Source organism: Erythrolamprus reginae, chromosome 2 (assembly GCF_031021105.1).
Source record: "Erythrolamprus reginae isolate rEryReg1 chromosome 2, rEryReg1.hap1, whole genome shotgun sequence".
Classification (NCBI taxonomy): Eukaryota; Metazoa; Chordata; class Lepidosauria; order Squamata; family Dipsadidae; genus Erythrolamprus; species Erythrolamprus reginae.
The window spans coordinates 120,077,703-120,100,686 of record NC_091951.1 but is presented as its reverse complement, the minus strand read 5'-3'; the positions used below and the strand labels follow the sequence as shown (position 1 = coordinate 120,100,686).

The window sequence follows — 22,984 nt, the reverse complement described above, 5'->3', positions numbered from 1 at the left end:
ATAGGTTGAACACATTATATAGTAATATTCGATAGATAAGCTTATTTTTACTAACTGATCTTAATTATTTTAATTATAATTATATAATTGTTAGAAAGAATGGAAAAGTCAACATGTTTACGTTATTACTGATTATATAGTGATATTTCATTGATAAGATCATTTTTCTGTATTGATCTAAATTAGAATTAGGTTTTTTTTCTGTATTAAGAAGCTCCCCTATATGTTAACTGTTTGTTCTGTCTGGGTCCCCCCAGACGCCAACACCAACTAAAAAGAGTAGCCAGACACACTGGTAAAAAGCAAAAGCAGTTTATATATTTGAAAGCAAACACAGGTAACGAAAACTGTTCTTACAGACAGGAACGTTATGAAGTTTCACAGAGGTTTCACGACGGCCAGGCAATAAAACAGGAAAAATGGCAAAAATAACACTGGAGGTAATAAAACCCACGCCTCCCCCAAGTCTTCAGCCTTCGAAGCCACAAGCCAGGATCAGAGACGCCAAGAATTGAAGCAAGGTCACAGGACTCCCAATTGATAACTCTCCACAATACAGTAAGGGCGGGCCTGCCTTTTCAACCCTGCTGAGGAGAACCACACCCAAACCCAGCTGTTACCAATTCAGGGATGGAAATACCTTGCTAATTGGCCCCTTCTTTGGGCTGCCCGTCTCTGCCTCATATCTATGATAGCCTGGGCGTCTTCATCTAATGAATCCAGGCTACTCGCTGGGGAGAAAAAACCCCCCGGGGGTCTCAGGCTGCTCTCCCTCCTCCTCTTCCTCTTCTGCCTGGTCTTCCCCCTCCTGTTCATCATCCCCCCCTCTGAGCATGGATCCGGCAGAGTTCCAGCCGTTCCCTGATGAGCCTCAGGCTGAATCACAACACTGTTGTATGTCTTGTTTTCTTACATTTTAAAAAATTAATAAAAATATTTCAAAAAAAACCAAGCAGACACATAGCACAGAGTTCAGCATCACTTGATGAGCCAGACATCATACAAGTTTAATAAATTATTGCTCTATTATTAGAATCTTCATTACGTGCTTCCTTGCAGCATGGGCAAAAGTTTAAAGTATAATACTGTGTAATAAACACACACCTATTTTGTAATGATTTTCTTTCTGGCAGACAGCAGCCCCTATTTTAGGCCTGCTCTTTAACTGTAACCATAACACCAGCCATAGCTTTCCCTTTATAATGGATAACTGCTCTTCCTGGGCAACAGGTGTTTTGCTTTCTAACTAATCTCTCACCTCCATTATCCACTCCATTTAATTCATCTGAGAGCTGTTCTGCTTAAACTAGGTCTTGACATAAGGATTACATTTAATTTCTATATTAGCAACAGCCTAAGGCACCTTTGTAATAATTTCAATCCATCCCACTACTAGGCTTTGAAATGAATACACAGTAGAAAGAAACAAGGGCTGAAAATGAGAAGCACATGTTCCAGAGGGTTTTGATTATTATTATTATTCATGCAGTCATGTGCCAATGAAGGGAAAAGCAAAGTTGAACCAAAAGTTTTGTGCAGGCCAATATTTTGGCAGACGTATACAGTTTCCCCCACTGCTAAAAACGTTGCCCCAAATGGATTCGGCTCCTGCTATGTTGTAAAGGTCTATACATGGGGGGGGGGGGCACTCTCCAGTGGAAACAGTAGACGTATAAGAACACCTCATCCACATCTGACCTTCTCTTAGTTTTGCTTTCACTATAGTTTTTAAAATCTTAAAATCTACACATCTTAATCTGTGTAGTTTTTATATTTAAATTATTTTTCTATTTGTTTTATAATCTGTACACTGCCTGACAATGTTCCCTCTAATTTTTTTCCGGTGTGGGCGGAAAAGTATAGTGTCTGAGCGGCAGTTCCTTTGGGACTAGGCGGCATAGAAATATAAATAAATAAATAAATAAATAAATAAATAGATAGATAGATAGATAGATAGATAAATAGATAAATAGATAAATAGATAAATAGATAAATAGATAAATAGATAAATAGATAAATAGATAAATAGATAAATAGATAAATAGATAAATAGATAAATAGATAAATAGATAGATAAATAAATAGATAAATAAATAGATAAATAAATAGATAAATAAATAGATAGATAGATAAATAGATAAATAAATAGATAAATAAATAGATAAATAAATAATAAAAAAATTCCCTTCTTTTTTATTAAAAGAAATTAATAATAAAACAAAACCAAAATCTATTACTATTATTATGTTCTCTTTTTCAATCCCTGTCTCCTCCCCCCTTGTGTGTGTGTGGCATTGGGCAGTAGCCGTGAGGCAGCAGCAGGGTGATCAGCTGTGAGGCGGAGATCCGGAACGGAGGCACCGACGGCGAGGGGGCTGCGAGAGCGCTTTCTCTGAGCGCTTCGGGAACGCCTGCCCTGCCTCTACTGCAGCCCCCTTGCTGGAAGTCTGGGACGAAAGCACTCCCAGCGAAGGGGCTGCGAGAGGGGAGGGGCAGGCATTCCCGCAGCCCCCTGGCTGGGAGCGCTTTCATCCCACAGCCACCACCGCCGCGGGAGAAGTCGTGTCCCAAGGCAGGAGGCGGCGGAGGAGGAGAGGGGGCAGATCGGGTGGGTGAGGGGCAGGGCCGAGAAGCCAGGGGCGCGTTTGGCCGGAGGCACTGTGGGGAGGCAGGGGCGGCCGCGGCTCCCTTTCCTCCTACTGCCACACCTCCCCGCCCCCGCCCTCCCCATGGAAAAGGGTGTGCGGGGGGTATTTTGGGGCGTGCGTGCGCGCATGCGTGCAACTTACAGGGGACACTGCTGCCCGGAATCATTTTACAGGGAACATAGACAGCATAAAAAAATTAACTAAACCAATAAATAAACATAAGACTACATTTTCTTTTAAAAGTAATCACTGATGTATTTTTGCTTCCTTGTAATACTTTAACAGTGAGGTGTTTAAATACATTTTGGTGGGCTCCTGTTGCTCCGTGCACAAATCAAACTAGATAAAATGCCAGTTTTTCCTCCCATGCCATTACTCTGCTATATACAGTGGTCCCTCGATTTACGCGTTCTCGATTAGCGCGAAACGCTGCAACGCGGTTTTTCAAAAAATATTAATTAAAAAATAAGTCCGCGTTTTTTTCCCTACACCGCGGTTTTTCCCGCCCGATGACATCATACTGATTGCTGATTGGCCAAAATCTCGACCAATCGTTGCAAACGCAAAAAAAAGCTTTGCAACTGAACTTTTGGAACTTGTTCAGACTTGTTGGAAGATGCCTCCTAAACGTTGTGCACGGAGTGCTGGCGGCGACGCTAAAAAGACCAGGAGGATACTCACAATTAAAGAGAAAATTGACATTTTGGACATGCTGAAAGAGGGACGCTCTTATGCAGATGTTGGTCGGCAGTATGGGATCAACGAATCGAGTGTGCGAACCATTCATGACGACGAGAAAAAGATAAGGCAAAGTTCTCTGATGGCATTCAACAAGGCTGCAAAAAGAATGGTGACGCCTAGAAACAAACGGCTTATGAAGATGGAAGCTGCTTTGTCCCTGTGGGTACAAGACTGCCGCAAAAAGAGCATTGCTTTGGATACCAACACTATAAGAACCAAGGCACAACAATTGTACAACCGTCTTGAAGACACAGAAGAAGGCGATGCAGATGAGGGAAACGCAGGTAAGGGCTGGGTTTTTTTATTCTGTCATTAGATACTGTATTTAAGTGTTTTTTAAGGAAGGAGCAGGGAAGGAGGGAGGGAGAGGAGGGAGGGAGGGAAGGAGGGAGGGAGAGAAGAGAAGGAGGGAGGGAGGGAGAGAAGAGAAGGAAGGAGGGAGGGAGAGAAGAGAGGGAGGGAAGGAGGGAGGGAGGGAGAGAAGAGAGGGAAGGAGGGAAGGAGGGAGGGAAGGAAGGAAGGAGGGAAGGAGGTGGGCATTTACTCTTTATGCTTTCATTCAAGTCACTTCTCTCTCCCTTTCCTGTCATTCTGCAGCCTCAGCCTCAGCCTCAGCCCCAGCCACATTCACAGCAAGCAAAGGGTGGTTTGAGAAATTTCAACGGCGCTATGGCCTGAAGAGTGTGTCATTGCACGGAGAAGCTGCCTCAGCAGATACAGGTGCAGCAGAAAACTTTGTCCAGCGCACGTTTAAAGACCTAATTGCAGAAGGGGGCTACCTTCCAGAACAGGTGTTCAACATGGACGAAACAGGCCTGTTCTGGAAGAGGATGCCTTCAAGGACTTTCTTGATGCAAGATGAAGCCAAAGCCCCTGGCTTTAAGGCCATGAAAGATCGAGTGACTTTGATCATGTGTGGGAATGCAGCAGGCTTTTTGCTGAAGCCAGGGCTAATTTATAAGTCACAAAATCCAAGAGCCCTCAAGAACAGAAATAAGAATGCATTGCCAGTGTACTGGATGCATAATGCTAAAGCATGGATTACAAAACCCCTCACGCGGGACTGGTTTCATCACTGCTTCATCCCACAGGTGGAGGTGTATTTGGCTCGCAAAGGACTTGATTTCAAAGTGCTTCTCCTAATGGACAATGCTGGCGGCCATGATCACCTGGACCATGAACATGAAGGGGTTCAAGTTGAATTCTTGCCACCAAACACCACATCACTTATCCAGCCGATGGATCAAGGTATTATCCGTGCATTTAAGGCACTGTACACGCGCAATTCTCTTGGAAGCATCGTGGAAGCAATGGATGCTGATGACAACTTCACATTGAAGGCCTACTGGCGTCAGTACACAATTGCATCTTGTCTGAAGAACATTCAGAATGCCTTGACGGATATGAAGACACAGACAATGAATGCCTGCTGGAGGAAATTGTGGCCAGAAGTGGTGCATGATTACAAGGGATTTGCTCCCGAAGAAATCCAAGATGCTGCAGTCCAGACCTCTGTGAAGCTGGCACAGGCACTGGGTGGAGAAGGCTTCGTTGACATGACACCAGAGGAAGTCAATGGTTTGCTTGATGAGCATGGCCTACCGCTGACAGACAAAGATCTGGAGGAGCTGACCAGGTCAGCGAGTGAAGAAGAGGAGGAAGCGGAAGCTGAAGAAGCTGAGGAAGAAGAAGATGTTGGCCTAACGCTTGAGCGGCTTGCAGAACTGAACAGAGCTACTTCAAATGTACAACGCATGGTGGAACTTTGGGATCCCAACATGACTCGCTCTATACAGTTTAACGCCTCCCTTGACAACATCTTTGCACCATACAGATCCATGTTAGCCCAGAAAAAGAAACGGCGCCAACAACTGCCCATGACCATGTTTGTCACAAAAACCAAGAGGTCTGTCACACCATCACCTGCAGCGTCCATTGTAGAAATGGTGATAGAAGAAGATCCCTAGTTACTGTATCCCAGTTATGCTAACCCCCACCCCACCCCAAAAAATGTAAATAAATATGTTATTGTTCATAACTTAAGAGTCTTATTCAATGTGTACAGTATGGTAATTAAGGGGATGGGAAATGGTAATTTATGGGTTAAAAGTGTTGGGACTGAGTGGCACACAGTCTGTACAGAAGAATGAATGAATGAATGACTGAGTGAATGAATGAAATTCAAACACAGGTGAGGGCTGGGGGGTTTTATTCTGTCATTACACAGTACAGTACAGTACAGTTACAGTTTAAGTGCTTTTTGAGAAAGGAGGGAGAGAAGGGAGGGAAGGAGGGAGGGAGAGAAGGGAAGGAGGGAGGGAGGGAAGGAGGGAAGGAGAGAAGAGAAGGAGGGAAGGAAGGAAGGAGGGAGGGAGAGAAGGAGGGAAGGAGGGAGGGAGAGAAGAGAAGGAGGGAAGGAGGGAGGGAGGGAGAGAAGGGAAGGAGGGAGGGAGGGAGAGAAGAGAAGGAGGGAGGGAAGGAGGGAGGGAAGAGAAGGAGGGAGGGAAGGAGGGAAGGAGGGAGGGAGGGAGGGTTGCCATTGCCGCCAGCGCTGCCCCAAGAAAGCCGGTGAGAGGAAGGAGAGGAGGGAGGGTTGCCATTGCCGCCAGCGCTGCCCCAAGAAAGCCGGTGAGAGGAAGGAGAGAAGGGAAGGAGGGAGGGTTGCCATTGCCGCCAGCGCTGCCCCAAGAAAGCCGGTGAGAGGAAGGAGAGGAGGGAGGGTTGCCATTGCCGCCAGCGCTGCCCCAAGAAAGCCGGTGAGAGGAAGGAGAGAAGGGAAGGAGGGAGGGTTGCCATTGCCGCCAGCGCTGCCCCAAGAAAGCCGGTGAGCGGGGCGAATCGGGCGGGCGGGGGGTAGCGGCAAGGAGCCTGGAAAAATCACCATTGCATTGCCAGCCTCCGAATTTGCGTCGCTCCACCTTCTGCGCATGTGCGGCCAGGGCGCGCATGCGCAGAAGGTGTTTTTACTTCCGCATCCAGTATAACGCGGAAATCGGTTAGCGCGGGAGGTCTTGGAACGTAACCCCCGCGCTAACCGAGGGATCACTGTATATAATTCCACAGCATTGTCTTATGCCTAACCACATAGTAGGACTGTATTACTATTATCCTTCTCATCTTTCCTATTATCTTCTCCTACTATATCTTATGACTATCACTTTGTTGGTTGTATCTTGACTTATGATTGAATTTATCACTTTGTTGCTAAGAGATTAGACACCGGAGACAAATTCCTTGTGTGTCCAATCATACTTGGCCAATAAAGAATGTTCTGTTCTGTTCTGTTCCGTTCCATCCTATTCTATTCATGAACCATGGTAGTATAGTGGTTAGAATGCAGTACAGCAGGCTCTTTCTCCTGACTGCCAGCTGCCGGCAGTTCGGCAGTTCGATTCTCATTGGCTCAAGGTTAACTTAGCCTCCCATCTTTCTGAGCTTGATAACATGAGTTTCCAGATTGTTGGGGAAAATATGCTGACTTGTAAACTGCTCAGAGAGGGTTATAAAAGCACTGTGAAGTATACTTATACAAGGGCTTATTTCATTCCATTCTGTTCTCTTTTCTTCTCTTCTGCCACTGAACTGTTGAGGAATAAAAGGGTCTCAGATTTATGTCTTCCAGGGGAAGTTACTACTGCAGTTCTAACTGGCTATACTATTCATCCATGAATTGCTCAAGAGAATGGATTTAATGGATTTCTTGATGCCAATCATTTTGTTTGCATCCTTGGATCCTGACTCGCAAGCAGAAATCTCTTTCCTGTGCAATGATTTGCTGGTGTGATATAATACTTTATGTTTGTATTTGTTTACATAGGTAAAAGTTTTTGATTCATCATCACAAATTGGAACCAGAATTTGGGTTGCTAGACAATATAATCATTAAGCAATTCATAATGAGGTGAGACCAATTTTACAACCATTTTTACCATGGCCATTAAGCAAATCATTTGATCATTAAACGAACCACGCACTTCTAGTGCAAATTTGGCTTTCCCGATTGACTTTGCTTATCAAAGGCTGACTGTGAAGGTCACATATCACAATCACGTGACTGCAAAATTTCCAAACAGGAAATAAAAGATGTTACTTAGGTTCAGTTGAAGCAGGACTTAGAAATTTATAATATCACAGCATCTAAATGACAATGTGCCAAGATCATTGTTTTTAAAAGATTTAATAATAATAATGAGATAAAATACATGGCCAAGCATGTTATCCTGGATGTGACATTTCACATAACAAGCATAAAGTCCCCTTGTAAAAAAAAAAAATCTAACAACTCTTGAAAGCCGAAGTGGTAAACAACCATTTCCTTTTTTTATACTGCAAAAAGGATAAATGTTTTTGTACTTGCTGTTGCTGGTGCGAATGGAAATTACAGAAAATAAGTGTGATTTTCTTTTGTCTCATCGCATGTGATATCAGCAGAATATAAGCTTTCTTCTGCCAAGTTGTATATGTTCTTTTTATGATTCCATACTGATGCCTTAAGTTATGTTTTATCTTTCCTTGTCTTTATTTGCTTGGTAGAGCAGAAAAGCACCTTGGAAGCAATAGGACAGTGATGGCGAACCTTTTCTGGTTCGCGTGCCACATGCCCACACTCATTCCCTCCTCCCATGCATGAACACACCCCTGCGCTACCCTCTGTGCATGAGCACAATCCTTGCCCCATCCCTGTGCATGAAGAAAACAACCAAAATGGAACTTGGGAAAAACTGACTTCCGGTTTGCCTATTGTGTTGTTTTTCTCATTCCAGAGGCTTCAGGGAAGCTTCCTGAACCTCCGGAGTGTGAAAAACAGCACAATGGGAAAACCGGAAATCCTGGTTTGCCCATTGTGCAGTTTTTTGCACTCCATGGCTTCAGGAAGCCTCCTTGAAGTCTCCAAAGTGCAAAAAACAGCATAACCGATAAACCAGAAGTCAATTTTTTCAAATTTACAGTTTGTTTGTTGGGGCATTTTTCGCACTCCGGTGGGCGAAACAGCTTTCACCAAGGCTGAAAATCATCTGACCAGTGCTTGCATATGCACTGAACCTGACATAGGGCAATGCCTTGTGCGCCATTTGATAGGGCGCGGCATGCCACCTGTGCCACACGTGCCATAGGTTCACCATCATTGTAATAGGACATATAGTATTTTTTGGTATATAAGACACACCTTTTTTCTCCCTAAAAGAGGTCTTATACTCTGAATGTAGCTTCCCCCCCCCACCCCAACTAGCTGCTAATGATCTTCCTAGAGCTTACCTTGCAGGCTCTTTCATTGTTACTCTCTGTGAAGAATGTTTTCCAAGTCCTAAATCTTTGCAGGGGGATTTTCATTGTTCTAACTTACTCCGAGTAAGTTCCTTTTGTTTTTTTTTCATTCTCTATTTGCTCCAAATGTTTCTTTCCAGCCCTAACCAGGTGCTAACAATGTCCCCAGCTTTTATCGGCTCGCAAACTTTTTCATTGTTACTCACTGCCAAGAATGTTCTCCAAACCCTGTCTTTGTAGGATTTTCTTTTAATTGCTTTACTTGCCCCAGATGTTTCTTTCCAGCCCCAACGAGGTGCTATTAATCTTCCCAAGCTCTTTCATTGTTACTCTCTGTGAAGAATGTTTTCCAAGCCCTAAGTCTTTGCACAGTTTTTTTTCTGTTTCTCTACTTGCTCTGACTGTTTCTTTCCAGGTGCTAATAATGTTCCCAGCTCTTACTGGCTTGCAAGCTCTTTCATTGTTACTCTCTCAGGATAAAGGTTTTTTTAAGCCCTTAACCAGGGGATAAAATAATGTGCTGAAGACTAAGGATGCTAGCCAGATGAACATCTGGTAAGCAGATACTTTTCTTTATTTTCCTCCCCACAAATTAAGGTGCATCTTATACTCCGGTGCATCTTATATTCCAAAAAATACAGTATATCTTATTCTAGCAGTGAACCAGCTTTTCTCACAGATGCAGCAGAGACCAAAGTTGGATGTTTCCCTGCAAGTTGATCCATGTGTAAGACTTTCCCCAGACTGATGTTTGAACGAAAAAGCTTGCCAGAGAACATTCAAGGACACAGGTCTGAGAAGATTCAGAACTTTTACTTGCACATATTAAATAAAGCCTAATGTCAAAGGAAACCAACTTATGCAGATTCAAGCAATCCAGGGGTGGGTTTTACATACCTTCCCTACTAGTTCGCATCACATCAGAAGTGAGTGTTTTGCACGCACCCTTCATGTCACACAAATGACCCTCTGTGTATGCGCAGAGGTTTCTTTGCAAGTTGAGGTTTCTTTGCAAGGAGCAGTGACTGGAGAATCAGTTCAGGGGCATGTCTGCCTGGCCATCACTGCTAGTTGGGTGAGCAGGGGCAAATTTCCGCTACCGGTACAGGAGAACCGATCCAAACCGGCAGCAACCCACCACCAAAGCAGTCCCAAAGTTCTCTCTTTTTTTCCTCTCCCTTATGCCAAAATGAACTTAGAGTTTCTCTTTGTTCAGACTGAAAAGTGTTGGCACTTGTGCAGTATTATTGCAACAGATGAGTCTGCTCTCAGGCACGTTGCTTTCGACCTGGTGGGATGAGACCTGGCTACAACAAAGTCTGGCTAGCATTCATCTCATTCTGAAAAAGATCCACATTCAGGTTAGGTGAACTACAAGGTGGCCAAAGACTTACTTTAAAGTTTTTTCAACTCTAAGAAGCTCACTTCGCTCACAACAGTTCCAAAATCTTGGGACAGCAACAGCTTCAGAATATCCATGTGATTGTAAGTATTAAAGCCAGTGCCTATCAGTTTAGTGCTCCCTCATCTGATAGCTAAGCCAGTGATGGGACACTTGCAAAGGATTCTATAGTCCAGTGGCATTGAGTGCTAGAGGCAAATCCAGGTCTGGTGCATCAAATCAATAGGATTAAGCAAGAGGAGACAACAGACAGTCTGATGGGACAGAAAAAATCAGGAATGCCTTCTTTCTGAATCACATCAAAGATACAGGCTGGACGCCCCCCCCTCCCCTCCAAACATTTCAGTTATGTGCAGTTGAATAGTTGGAAGCAACTGTTTATACTGCATATGGAAAGCTGAGTCATTTTCCCCATTGACATTGCTGGAGGTGATTTATAATAGATCTGTAATAGTTCTCTTTTTAGCAGGCATTCAATCTCAGTACAAGCATTTAGGATACATCTTTCTTTAGGTCCAAGGGAAAGGGGCCTTCTCTGTTAACCATCAGCTGTCATAATATATTGCAGCAATAAAGATCTGTCTAGAAATCCAAATAGTTCATGAATGTGCTTGCCCCAAAGAGTTTAAATACCTCCCTAAACAATTCTTTTCCCCAATTATATGTGGTGTAATTAAGATGGGGTTACTGAAACACTTCTCATATATCTCCTGTCCCTGGAATTTAAGTACCTTTTTTGCAATAGTTCTGTTTCCTCTTTTCCTCTTGCTGCTTATTCTGTGTTCTCAAGGTCTATTGGATATTTTATTGTAGTATTTTACCTGGAATAGCCATGGCAATAGCACTTAGACTTACATTATATACCACTTTGCAGTGCTTTTCTGCCCTCTCTAAGCAGTTTACAGAGTCAGCATATTGCCCCCAACAATCTTTACAAATCACAATGGAATGCACCCATACATGCAATATCTCATAAATAGCTAAATAGATCCTTAAAGAAAAATAATGTGAGGGACTATTCTCTACCAAGCATTGTGCTCAAGGCATTAAAAACATAATTAAGCAACTGTTACCCATCTAGTGGCTTATGCAGATGTTCCTGCTGTGTGTTTTTAGGGCCATACTGAAACATAGAATGGATGATTTCATTAATAAATGACAGATCAGCCATTGTAGCAGATTTGTGGCTTAAAGTAGGCCTCTTTTTCAAAGAAGCCATTCAAATCTGGTAGCTCTGGAGCCTACAGCAATGTTTATTCCATATGTGGGAAACAGGGAGGGAAGAGTAAGTAAGAGCCTGACTGGACATGAGCAATGACCCAATGCTGGTCATTTGCAGTCGGTGTTACTCGGGGGGGGGGGGCGCAGAGGTTAATGTTCCCTCTAATTTTTTTTTTCCAGTGTGGGCGGAAAAGTATAATGTCTGAGTGGCACATTTTCATGCCTGCGCGTGGATCGGTTAGAAACCCGGTCGTTAAGCGAATTTGGATTCTGCCCTCCCCCTTTCCCATTGTCTTTGCTTGTGAGACAGGTGCAAAAGGGGGTCACGTGACCTCAAGACACAGCAACGGTCATAAATATGAAACGGTGGCCAAGTTTTGATCATGGGGCTGCTGCGAAGGTTGTAAATGTGAAAAAGGGACATAAGTCACTTTTTTCAGGGCCGTTGCGACTTTGAACGGTCAGTAAATGAACTGTTGTAAGTCGAGGACAACCTGCCTTCCCCCCTAGATGTTTTTTGTGGAGCTACAAAATGGAGTCCTGATCTGCTTCTAAAAGAGTGCACTGGTCAGACAGATAATCCTCGACTTCTGTTATGACCCCAATGGAGGTCCGCTCTTTTTTCCCTCTCTTTCTCTCTCTCTTCCTCCATCCCTCCCTTTCTCTCTCCCTCTCTTTCTCCTCCCATCTCTCATTTTCTCTATATATTTTCTCTCTTTCTTCCTTCCTACCTCTCTCTTGCCTGGGTTCCCACCCGGCTGCGCTCACTCTCGGCGATGACCAGGAGGGCAGCTCTGCCCTTTCAGTTTAACATTAACCACATTTCCACAGAGAGAAAAATCTCTGTGGTAGTGTGGTTAATATTAAATCAAAAGGGCAGAGCTGCCCTCCTGGTCATCGCTGATAGTGAGTGCAGCCAGGCACCCTTGCACGAAAAAGCAGGCTGCTTTTGCCTACCTCACTCTCAGCTGGCCGGCTGGCTCCTTCCGATCTGCAGCACCCATTCCCCTGCCTCTACTTGCCGAGTGCCAATGTCATCACCGACGCCACCTGGACTCAGCGAAGCCAGTTGAAAGAGGGTCGGAAGTGCCTGATGGGTGCCGCCATCTTGCTTGGGACGGCAGCTGCGTAGGGCCAAACATCTCTTCAGCAGATCTTAGCGATCACAGCCAGGAAGAGGTGAGTGAGCAATGAGCCCTATATGGTTCAGGGCCAGACTATTTATGGGACCGCCTCTTGCCACATACCTCTCAGAGACCAATAAGAGCACACAGAGTTGGCCTCTTCTGGGTCCCATCGACTAAGCAGTGCAGGCTGGCGGGGCTGTGAGGGACGGCCTTCTCTGCTGCCACCCTGGCTCTATGGAATCAACTGCCTCCCCCAATGTCCAGATAGCACCCTACTGGCCTTCCATAAGGCCACAAAGACCTGGCTTTACCAGCAGCCCTGGGGGCCATGAATTGACATCTATCATGTCCAAATTGAATGAATAGTATGCATGTATACTGATTGGGTAGTTTAACTATGGGTTTAAATTAGGGTTTTATAGTTTTAGACTGTATATTTGATTTCTTTGTATTGTATTTGTTATTTTATATTGTTGTAAGCCGCCCCGAGTCCTTCGGGATTAGGCAGCATAGAATTCGAATTAAACAACAAACAAACAAACAAACAAACAAACAAATAAACAATGCAACATAGCCCTTTAGGGGAAAAAAAGATTAGTATTGTCACACTCAGCTCTCATTTCCTTTTATATGGTCAGCCATAAACTCTGCTGTCTCTTGTATTGCAGGTAGTCCTCAACTTTACAACAATTTGTTTAGTGACCATTCAAAGTTACAATCGCACTGAAAAAGTGACATGACTATTTTTCACACTTACGACCATTGCGTCATCCCCATGGTCATGTGATCAAAATTCAGATGCTTGGCAACTGGCTCATGTTTATGACAGCTCTAATATCCGGAGATCATGTGATCGCCTTTTACAGTCTTCTGACAAGCAAGTCAATGGGAAAGCCAGATTCACTTAACAACCCTGTTACTCACTCAATAATTACAATGATGCACTTGACCACTGGGGCAGGAAAGGTCATAACATGAGGCAAAACTCATTTAAACATTGTCTCATTTAGCAACAGAAATTTTGGGCTCGATGGAGGACATAAGTCAAGGACTGGCTGCAATGGAATGTCCCATTTCCCATTTCTAAACACAGGGACAAGATGATAAAATGTCCCCTCATGTAAGCTGGCATCTTCCTCTGGGGCTTGCCAGACTACCTGGCACTATACGTCATCACACTATCCGTCTTCCTACCTTCTTCCTACTAAGAAATCTGAATGCTGAAATTCCTGCTAGTGGCGAATGGATCCTTTCCTAGGAGTGATAATTACTAAACAGTTATGCACATCCTCTTTGCTCCCAAATCAACCATTGAACAGAGGCAGAAAACTCTTTCACCCCAGAAGTGCAAATCCTTTATCATGCCTCCATATCTTGCTCAGAAGAATTTGAGCTTTGAGCTTATTCCAGTTAACATCCCCTGAAACCAATAATGAAAAGCTCATCCCAGAAAACCTACTCAGGTAGTAAAGTACAAGGTTATAACAACCTAGATAAGTAAGTGGGAAAGACAGACCTCATTTTCAATTTTGAACATCAGTATTTTTAAATTGGAGTTGGATACTCTGCAAGAATTCAATTCACTGCTCTATGAGTGTTTTGCTAGACAATGTGGAAACTTGTTTTACTATCATTTCCTCATCTCTATTATTGTTGTCTTTAAGGGTGGGGACTGTTTCAAAACAGTGTTGTGGTGAGCCCCACTAGGGCGTGCAACTAACATTTGGCATCCAGTTGTGCCAAAACAAGAAGCATCTTCAAATGTTTTGAACTTCCTTCATTAGGCTGAAACCATTTCTGTATACTGAATCTTGAAGTGGTTTTGTTATCAAACCTTGAACCACTTAAATATAATCTGGAAATTTTCTGGGAAAAGAAACAAGAAGAAACAGCTGGGCATGCATATCCATACAGAGACTTTCCATTCAAGCTGGGAAAGATGCAGTTGCTTTAATCAGCCAAGACAGATGCTTTGTAATCATTTTTTTGTGCTCTGTGAGCACTTCTTCCAAAGCCCAACTATAACATTGCAAACATTCAAATAACAATATTTAGTAACCAACAAACATTACTCTTAACCCAGAAAAATTGTGGATTCCCTTATCACACTATGCAATTGAAGCAACCTTTGGAGGTTGTTTGAACAACTTCATAGGTATATCAAGATTCTTAGGGAGATTAAAACAAGGAAACAAAACAAAACCCAAACCTGAAATGACCCCTACGCCCATTCTCGTTCAATATCGGTTGTCACACTGATTATCTAAAACTGAATGTGACATAATTGAGTACTTAGCTGATGACAGATAATATTCTGCTTACTGTATGTATTATAGAAGGCAAATGAACACAGCCTCTCTGGTAATGTGACAATTTGTACAGTATACATATAATTGTGACAGGACTATTAGAGGGAGGACCATTTTGTTTGGGAAGTTAAATATGGGTGGCAACCTTGGAGCCTCCAAAATGGCCTCATCCAGGTTCGCTTCAGAGTTGAAAATAGGATAATAAAATAGCAAACTTGTGTTAAATAGTATCTTGCATAGGTAACTATAGCTGCAAAGTACAATGTTTACTTGTTTGCTTATTTTTAAAAGTCAGGAGTGTAGTTAACCTGAAGCTTTGGGGGGGCTCTGTGCAGTGAGAAGTCCTTAGTACTCTCTAGTATCTACTATCTGTCACTGGTGATATTACCTATTTTGGTTTATAAAACATCTGTAAGAAAACAATCAACCTCAGAGAACACCAAGAACCCCACATTTCAATCCTGAGCTACAAATATTCCCCTTTATCCTGGGCAGTGTTATTGTTAGGTACGTGAGTCTTTGAGCTGACAGAACTTAGCAGAAGCTTGACTTTTTAAGCAGAGAACTTTTATTCTTGCATTTTCAGCACCCCAGCTCAGCTTAAATAGAACAGCTCAGCTTAAATAGAACAGCAAACAGACAGCCAACCAATCACAAAGCTTTAACTTCCCGCTCGAAGTTCCCGTCTTGTGCTTTGCCAATCAGGCTTCAGCATCAGCCTTCATGGCTTCTGGTCGTAAGTTGAGGCACTTTGCATTTCTGGTGGGGTTGCATGTTGAGGACTTAACAGTTATGTAATGGAGAGAGTGGCTGTGGGTTTTGCCTCACAAGGACAATTCCATCTGTCCATCTATCACTCGGGGGGAGGAGGAAATTTTGACTCCTTCAGAGTGGGTCCACAACTTGGAGTCCTCCTAGATCCACAGCTGAGTTTAAAGGAACATCTTATGGCTGTGGCTAAGGTTCACCTGGTGCACCAGTTATGTGCCTATTTGGACAGGGAGTCTCTTTTCATAGTCACACATGCCCTCATCACCTCATGGCTCAATTACTGCAACACGCTCTACTTGGGGCTATCCTTGAAGAACATTTGGAGACTTCAATTAATCCAGCATGCAGCCGTGTGAGCCGTGTTGGACATACCTAGGTACACCCATATCAGTCCAGCACTCCATGACTTGCACTGGTTGCTGATCAGTCTCCGAACTTAATTTGAGGTGTTGGCTATCACCTATAAAGCCCTACATAGTATTGTGCCAGATTATTTATGAGACTGTCATCTGCCTCACAAATCCCAGGGACACAAAGTCAAACTTCTCTGGGTCCAGTCGACCAAACAATGCCAACTGGTGGGACCGTGGGGAAGGGCCTTCTCTGTAGTGACCCCAGTCCTCTGGAACTAACCCACCCCAGAGATTCGTACCGCCCCCCACTCTCCTTGCTTTTCAAAAGGCATTGAAAACTCATCTATGCTGGCAGGCCTGGGGCTGTGAGCGATAGTTCCACTCCACCCAGTAGTGTGAATGATGGACGATTGATTGTGTTATATTAGGTTTGTCATCTTTCTAACTTTTCTAATTATTCATAATTAACTATTTTTATTGTTAGATTGAATTTGTGAGGAGAAGGGCGGCCTATAAATCTAATAAATAAATAAATAATAATAAACTATTAGCTGATTTGCAAGCAAGGGGTGAAAGCTGAACAAGATGCTATCATTTGAATGGTTACAGAATCAATTGCTAATTTACTGGTAGGTGTCAGTTTTCAAACTGGCAGTGGGGATTAAAATTTGTAAATCACTATGGTTTATGGACATAAAAGCTTATGACTAGATGGAGTGGCCAAAATCAGTCAGACAGCAGGGGAGACAGTGTGACATTTATTTGGGAAATGAAGTGATAAAGAGAGTAACTCAAGGAATCTATAAACAGTCTAGCAATGACTAGATTGCCTTAAGGTCCACCAGCTATCACAGCTAATGTTAGGGTAAAAGCCATTCAGACTTGAAGTACTTTAAAGTTCATTGTTAAGACACATGGAATGTATTAAACTAGAATGCAATTCACATTTGAAGATTTTGTGCAGAAGGATGTTTGATTCTAGGCAGAGTTGTTGGTGTCATTCATAAAAGGCACCTTTGAGCATATTTTCACATAGTTCCGAGTCTACAGAGAGGGGCGGCATACAAATCAAATAAATTGTTGTTGTTGTTGTTGTTGTTGTTGTTGTTGTCGTTGTCGTTATCATTATCATTATCATTATCATTATCACCAGGTTCACCTGGTGCATCAGTTGCGACCCTATTTGGACCAGAAGTCACTGCTCACAGTTACTCATGCCCTCATCACCCCGAGGCTCGACTACTGTAACGCTCTCTACATGGGGCTACCCTTGAAAAGTGTTCGGAAACTTCAGATCATGCAGAATGCAGCTGCGAGAGCAATCATGGGCTCCTCTAAATATGCCCATGTCACACCAACACTCCGCAGTCTGCATTGGTTGCCGATCAGTTTCCGGTCACAATTCAAAGTGTTGGTTATGACCTATAAAGCCCTTCATGGCACCGGACCAGATTACCTCAGGGACTGCCTTCTGCCGCACAAATCCCAGCGACCAGTTAGGTCCCACAGAGTTGGCCTTCTCCAGGTCCCGTTAACTAAACAATGTCGCTTGGTAGGACCCAGGGGAAGAGCCTTCTCTGTGGCAGCCCCGGCCCTCTGGAACCAACTCCCCCCAGAGATTAGAATTGCCCCACCCTCCTTGCCTTTCGTAAACTACTTAAAACCCACCTCTGCCCCCAGGCATGGGGGAATTAAGATTCCTTCTCCCCCTAGGCCGTTACAAAGGTATGCATGGTATGTTTGTATGTGTGTTTGGTTTTCGGAGAGGGCGGCATATAAATCCAATAAACTTGAAACTTGAAACTATCATTATCATTATCATTATCATCATCATCATCATCATTAGTTCCCCACATCCCAAACATTTTTTTCAGTACTGAAAAATGTATTAAGTTTAAGCAAGAGCTGTGTCATCAGTATGGGTACCATTAGCAATCTCAATGGCCAACTGTAAACAAGCAAAACTATTGAGTCTGTGCTGTTCTTACTGTTTTTCTTATTTTATTTTCAACTGGCACTCTACACCCATCGCACAATGTGGTGGTTTCAGGTGGTATACAATGGGTACACTGGGTTTCCATGGCCTTGTCTCCATGGCTTTATCTCAGTGACTTTTCCAATGTGTCTAACCTGTCAAAGAAACAGGAGGATGACAACATTGGAAAGTTAACTTAACCTGTCTTGGCTGGGCCTTCATCCAGTATTATTCTACATTTGATTATAGTCAATTAGCTATAATGTTAGATTCATTAATAGTGGAGTAATTCCGTCATCTTGATGTTCTTTGCTGTGGCATCTTGACACTTTCTCATTGAATTCTATTATTTATGGGTGACTTTATTTTAATGCCACTAGTTCAAGTCAAAAAGGGTAATGCTAGATTTAAAAATGATATGCATGTATGATTTTTCAATAAGTTGGCAAGGCTTTTCACAGAATATATTATTTCTCATTTAAAAGGAGAAAGATTTTGCAGAAGTAAAAAATATATATTTTCTCAGAAATGAGTCCTACTGAATCCCATGGTAGAGATTTCTCATTACACCCATGTTGAATGTGCTCAGATGTTCAAATTTACCCACCCTTGCTCCTTATTTTCTATGAGTCACTGCTTTTTCTCCTTAATACTTATACTGTATTCCCAAATATCTACTATGACTATTTGGAAAATGATACAATTTGAAACTGATCCATTGCAGTGCATATGAGCTTATTACCAGAGCAAGGCACAGAAGCATAGATGCTTCCTGCATTCTGACATAAAGCCTAATTATAGAATGTTTCCAAGCATGCTCATTATATCAACTATATACGCTAGACATCTTTTAAATGCATTTCTGTTCTTTCCTAGATCATAAAGAGATAAAGGACTGCAACTAACAAGGTGCAAATCTGTCAGGGTTTCACAATGTTAAAATAGTTATGTCTTTTACCTTTTTGCACAGCTGCCTTGGAAGCTGATGCCAGATGTCTTGTGGGTGTGGGTTATCCTCTTCTATTGAAGCAAGGTAGCTATGCATGCATACATTGTAATAAGGTACGAAGACAAACTAGAAGCTGATTCTGAAGAAGTCACAATTCCTTGGGAAAACCTCTGTCTGGCTGCTATAACAATTCAAAAAGAGATGTTTTCCATCAGTAATGGGTTTTAGAAACCTCACCTACAAAAAGATATTGATAAAATTGAACGGGTCCAAAGATGGGCTACAAGAATGGTGGAAGGTCTTAAGCATAAAACGTATCAGGAAAGACTTAATGAACTCAATCTGTATAGTCTGGAGGACAGAAGGGAAAGGGGGAATATGATCGAAACATTTAAATATGTTAAAGGGTTAAATAAGATTCAAGAGGGAAGTGTTTTTAATAGGAAAGTGAACACAAGAACAAGGGGGCACAATCTGAGGTTAGTTGGGGGAAAGATCAGAAGCAACGTGAGAAAATATTTTACTGAAAGAGTAGTAGATGCTTGGAACAAATATCCAGCAGATATGATTGGTAAATCCACAGTAACTGAATTTAAACATGTCTTAGCTCACCTAAGCAGGAGAACTTTTAAAGTTAATACATTTCCTGCCACAAAGGCATTATTTTTGTTTTATAAATTAAAAAAAGCAAAGCTCCTTTTGCATTCTTAGTACAGTATATATACATATTTTTATCACGGTATTAACAGTAGAAAAAACTTCAAATTCTTTATGATTAGAATGATTAACTGGTTTCGATGCGTTCACTGGTATATCTGATCTTTAGAATGAAATAAAATATTAGCCTTGCTGAAGAAATTATCATTAAAACTATAAATGATACAAATACAAAAACAAGGGAACTTCTATTAACATTTTTACTTGGATGACATGTTCCCACAGCTATTGCAATTAGGACCAACATATTTTTTTCTAAATAATTCAAGATTTCTTTAACCTTCATTTCAGTGATCATGACTGTAACAATGTCTCTAGTTCCTACAATAAACAATATCAGGAAAGATTTAATGAACTCAATCTGTATAGTCTGGAGGACAGAAGGGAGGACATGATCGAAACATTTAAATATGTTAAAGGGTTAAATAAGGTTCAGGAGGTGTTTTTAATAGGAAAGTGAACACAAGAACATGGGGGATAGTTGGGGGAAGATCAGAAACAATGTGAGAAAATATTTTACTGAGAGAGCAGTAGATGCTTGGAACAAATTTCCAGCAGACGTGGTTGGTAAATCCACAGTAACTGAATTTAAACATGCCTGGGATAAACATATATCCATCCTGAGATAAAATACAGGAAATAGTATAAGGTCAGACTAGATGAATCATGAGGTCTTTTTCTGCCGTCAATCTTCTATGTTTCTATGTTTTCTATGATAAAACCCATTGCTACTAGTTTGCGTGCACACGGGAGCTTGTGCATGATGCTTTTGCACATGCTCAGAAGCGTCCTGGGTGGGTGGTGGAGCCCCCTACTTCCAGTGCTACTGATTCGGAGAACCGGGCCAAAGCAGTAGCAAACCTATCACTGTTTTCCATGCATTCTGAAACATTTATTGGAAAAAGGCTGAAAATCCTGAAACATATTTCTATCAATACAAATTTCAGCAGCAATACATTTTTTTTCACCCCCCCCCCCCTTGGACACCTTCATGTCTCAAAATTTGGAGTATAATATCCTCTGGAGCAGTAGTGAGTTCTAAATCCCATCACTACAGGTTCATGCGCACACATGCACAATGCTTATGCGCATGCACAGAAGTGTCCTGAGTCGGTGGGCGGAGCCTCCCACTGCCAATGCTACCAGTTCACAGAACTGAGCCAAACAGGGAGCAACCCATCGCTGCTTTGCAGCAGGTGTGAGCATTGATAAGTTTCTGTATGAAAAGGAAGGATCCATTTTACCAGTACTGTAATGCATTTGTATATAGGCACAATTGGGCACAGATATCTAAAGATTTTGGTGTTGAAATCAATTGAACACATCCATTTCACATTTCAATCTTTCAGAGAACAGAGAGTTTTGATATAAAACCTGAGATCAAAGTCTATTAAGGAGAAAGACAATGAAACAAAAATCCCTTACTTGGGAGAAATGGGATTATCATGAAAAAAGAGAAAGGAAATGGAGCTATTTCAAACCTTTCAGTAGTTTTTCAGCAGCTTTCTAGTACAAAGTAATAGGTCTCAATTTTCAGTAGATTTGCTGCTAGGAGACGAATAATTATAGAAAAATAGTATAAATTCTATGCTTATTTTTTCCCCATTGTTGTTGTGTCCAGCTTCATGTAATGCTTGGAACATACATTTAAAGCTTCTAAGAGGAAAATGGGGTGACATATAGAATCAAAGAGCATCTCCTTCAACAAACTTGCCTTTCTATTCCTAACATACCTATTACAAATTACACCAGCACTAATGAGGCATACCCAAAAGCCATTTGGGGATGACATAATCATTTAAAACAAACAAGCAAAAATCTGCTTCTGAGCTGGGTTTACTGATGGGGGCAGGAAGACACGGTGGTGCTTTCACCAGAGTGCTGTGCCTGTCCAAACACACCTTTCTAATTCCATTCTTCTGTTGCTGATTCTGCAAATTCGAGGTTTAATTGTCAGAAAATAGGCTGGACAGCTGAGTTTCAACAAAGTCTCTACTATTCCTTATTGCTCATTTATTTATATTAAGATGTGTTAGCAGCATCAATCTCACACAATTCAAGTTTCATACAGAATACGCTCATTCCCTCTTTTGTGTGACAGTCTGTAACATAGAGGTCCCCAAGCCCCAGGCCACAGGTCAGTACTGGTCTGTGGCCTATTAGAAAGCAGGCTGCTGAAGTAGGGATTGAGCGAAGCTGCATTTGCACATGTAGTGGATCTAGTTGCAAATGAAACCATCCCTCTCCAGGTCCATGGAAAATTGTCTTCCACAAAACCTTTCCCCAGTGCCGGAAAGGTTGGAGACAGCTGCTGTATCATATCTGAAAGCATAGTTGCTCTTTTGTAAACTAAATGTGAGTGATCCACAACCGTGTCAGTTATTGACAGTTTCTGAGGAGGATGAACCAGGCCCGTCTTGGTACCCTAGGCCAGTATTCTTGCCAGCTGAATCAGAGAGTGAGAGTGAGGGAGAGCTGGAACCAGAGGAACCTGAGAAAGGTTGTAGATACCCCAATGCTGGTAAGGTATGACTCAGAACAGGAGGGAGACATTGGGGATCAGGAGCCCCTATAAGATGCCCATGTCAGAAGGTCAAGAAGCAGACAGGAATAACTTTAGGGCAAAAAGTTCAGAAAGTGAGTCTATGAAAGAAAGTCTACTCAGTATAGCCTAGGAAACAGTTGATCACATCCAGTCAGTATATAAAGGAGGGTTTCTGGGTAAAGAGGCATGGAGTTTCAATGTTCGTCATAGTGGAAGACTCAGATCCAGAGTTCCAAAACTGAGTCATGCAGAGATGCCGATGAATGAGAAAGAAAAGAAACCTGGAGATCTGTAAGGGTATGTGTGTGGTTTACAGAACTTATCTCAAGGAAGAATGTGCTAATTGGCTCTGCTTCTGGGCTGTCAGCTGTTTGTTATCTCTTGGCCAATTTGAGTGGGGTCTCTGCCAACATAAACTGATAAATCTGCTCCTGTCTGTACAAAGAATGTTTAACTATGTAAAAGTGTTTGAAGTGAATCCTTTGCTCATGGGGGCTTCTTTGTTCTGATCTGGTAGGCCCAAAGCAGAACACTAAACATACCCAGATCTTGTAACAATATGAACCAGTCTTTCAAGGGGTTGGGAAAATGACAAAATAAATGGTAAAGACAATACTTCCATCACAATGCCCCATATAAGGTTATAAATTATAGCATTTTGCCCAATCAAGTCATCACATGCACTTGATCATTTGTGATTGGCTATAGATGCCACTACTTTGACTCACACAGTTTTTCTCTTAATACTTTCTTATACCTTGAACAAACAATGGTGTTGTCTATGTTTCTTAGTGTCTAGTTCACATGAAAATTGTATTGTCAGCCACAAAATAATTTAATTTTGATTAAAAATGGGAGTACATTTTGTACATGCAAGTTTTTCCTCTGGTAATCGTTCAGCAAAGCTGAACGATGACTATATATTCATAGTCACTTAAAATTCAAAATGATCTTATGCATT

The 22,984-nt window shown here is 42.2% G+C and overlaps 1 protein-coding gene across 3 annotated transcripts; it reads left to right on the top strand.

Annotated features, from left to right (window-relative positions):
* The first annotated feature begins 3,182 nt into the window (after positions 1 to 3,182).
* On the top strand, positions 3,183 to 5,377 carry LOC139158552 (tigger transposable element-derived protein 1-like). Of its 3 annotated transcripts, none has more exons than XM_070735871.1 (2): positions 3,183 to 3,673; positions 4,005 to 5,377. In XM_070735871.1, exons 1-2 carry the CDS (start codon positions 3,265 to 3,267, stop codon positions 5,354 to 5,356), a joined length of 1,761 nt encoding a protein of 586 aa, XP_070591972.1. In that variant the 5' UTR covers positions 3,183 to 3,264; the 3' UTR covers positions 5,357 to 5,377. The 3 variants fall into 3 exon arrangements, with proteins under 3 accessions (XP_070591972.1, XP_070591971.1, XP_070591970.1); XM_070735870.1 differs by having other exon boundaries at positions 3,993 to 5,377; XM_070735869.1 differs by having other exon boundaries at positions 3,987 to 5,377.
* Positions 5,378 to 22,984: the final 17,607 nt, after the last annotated feature.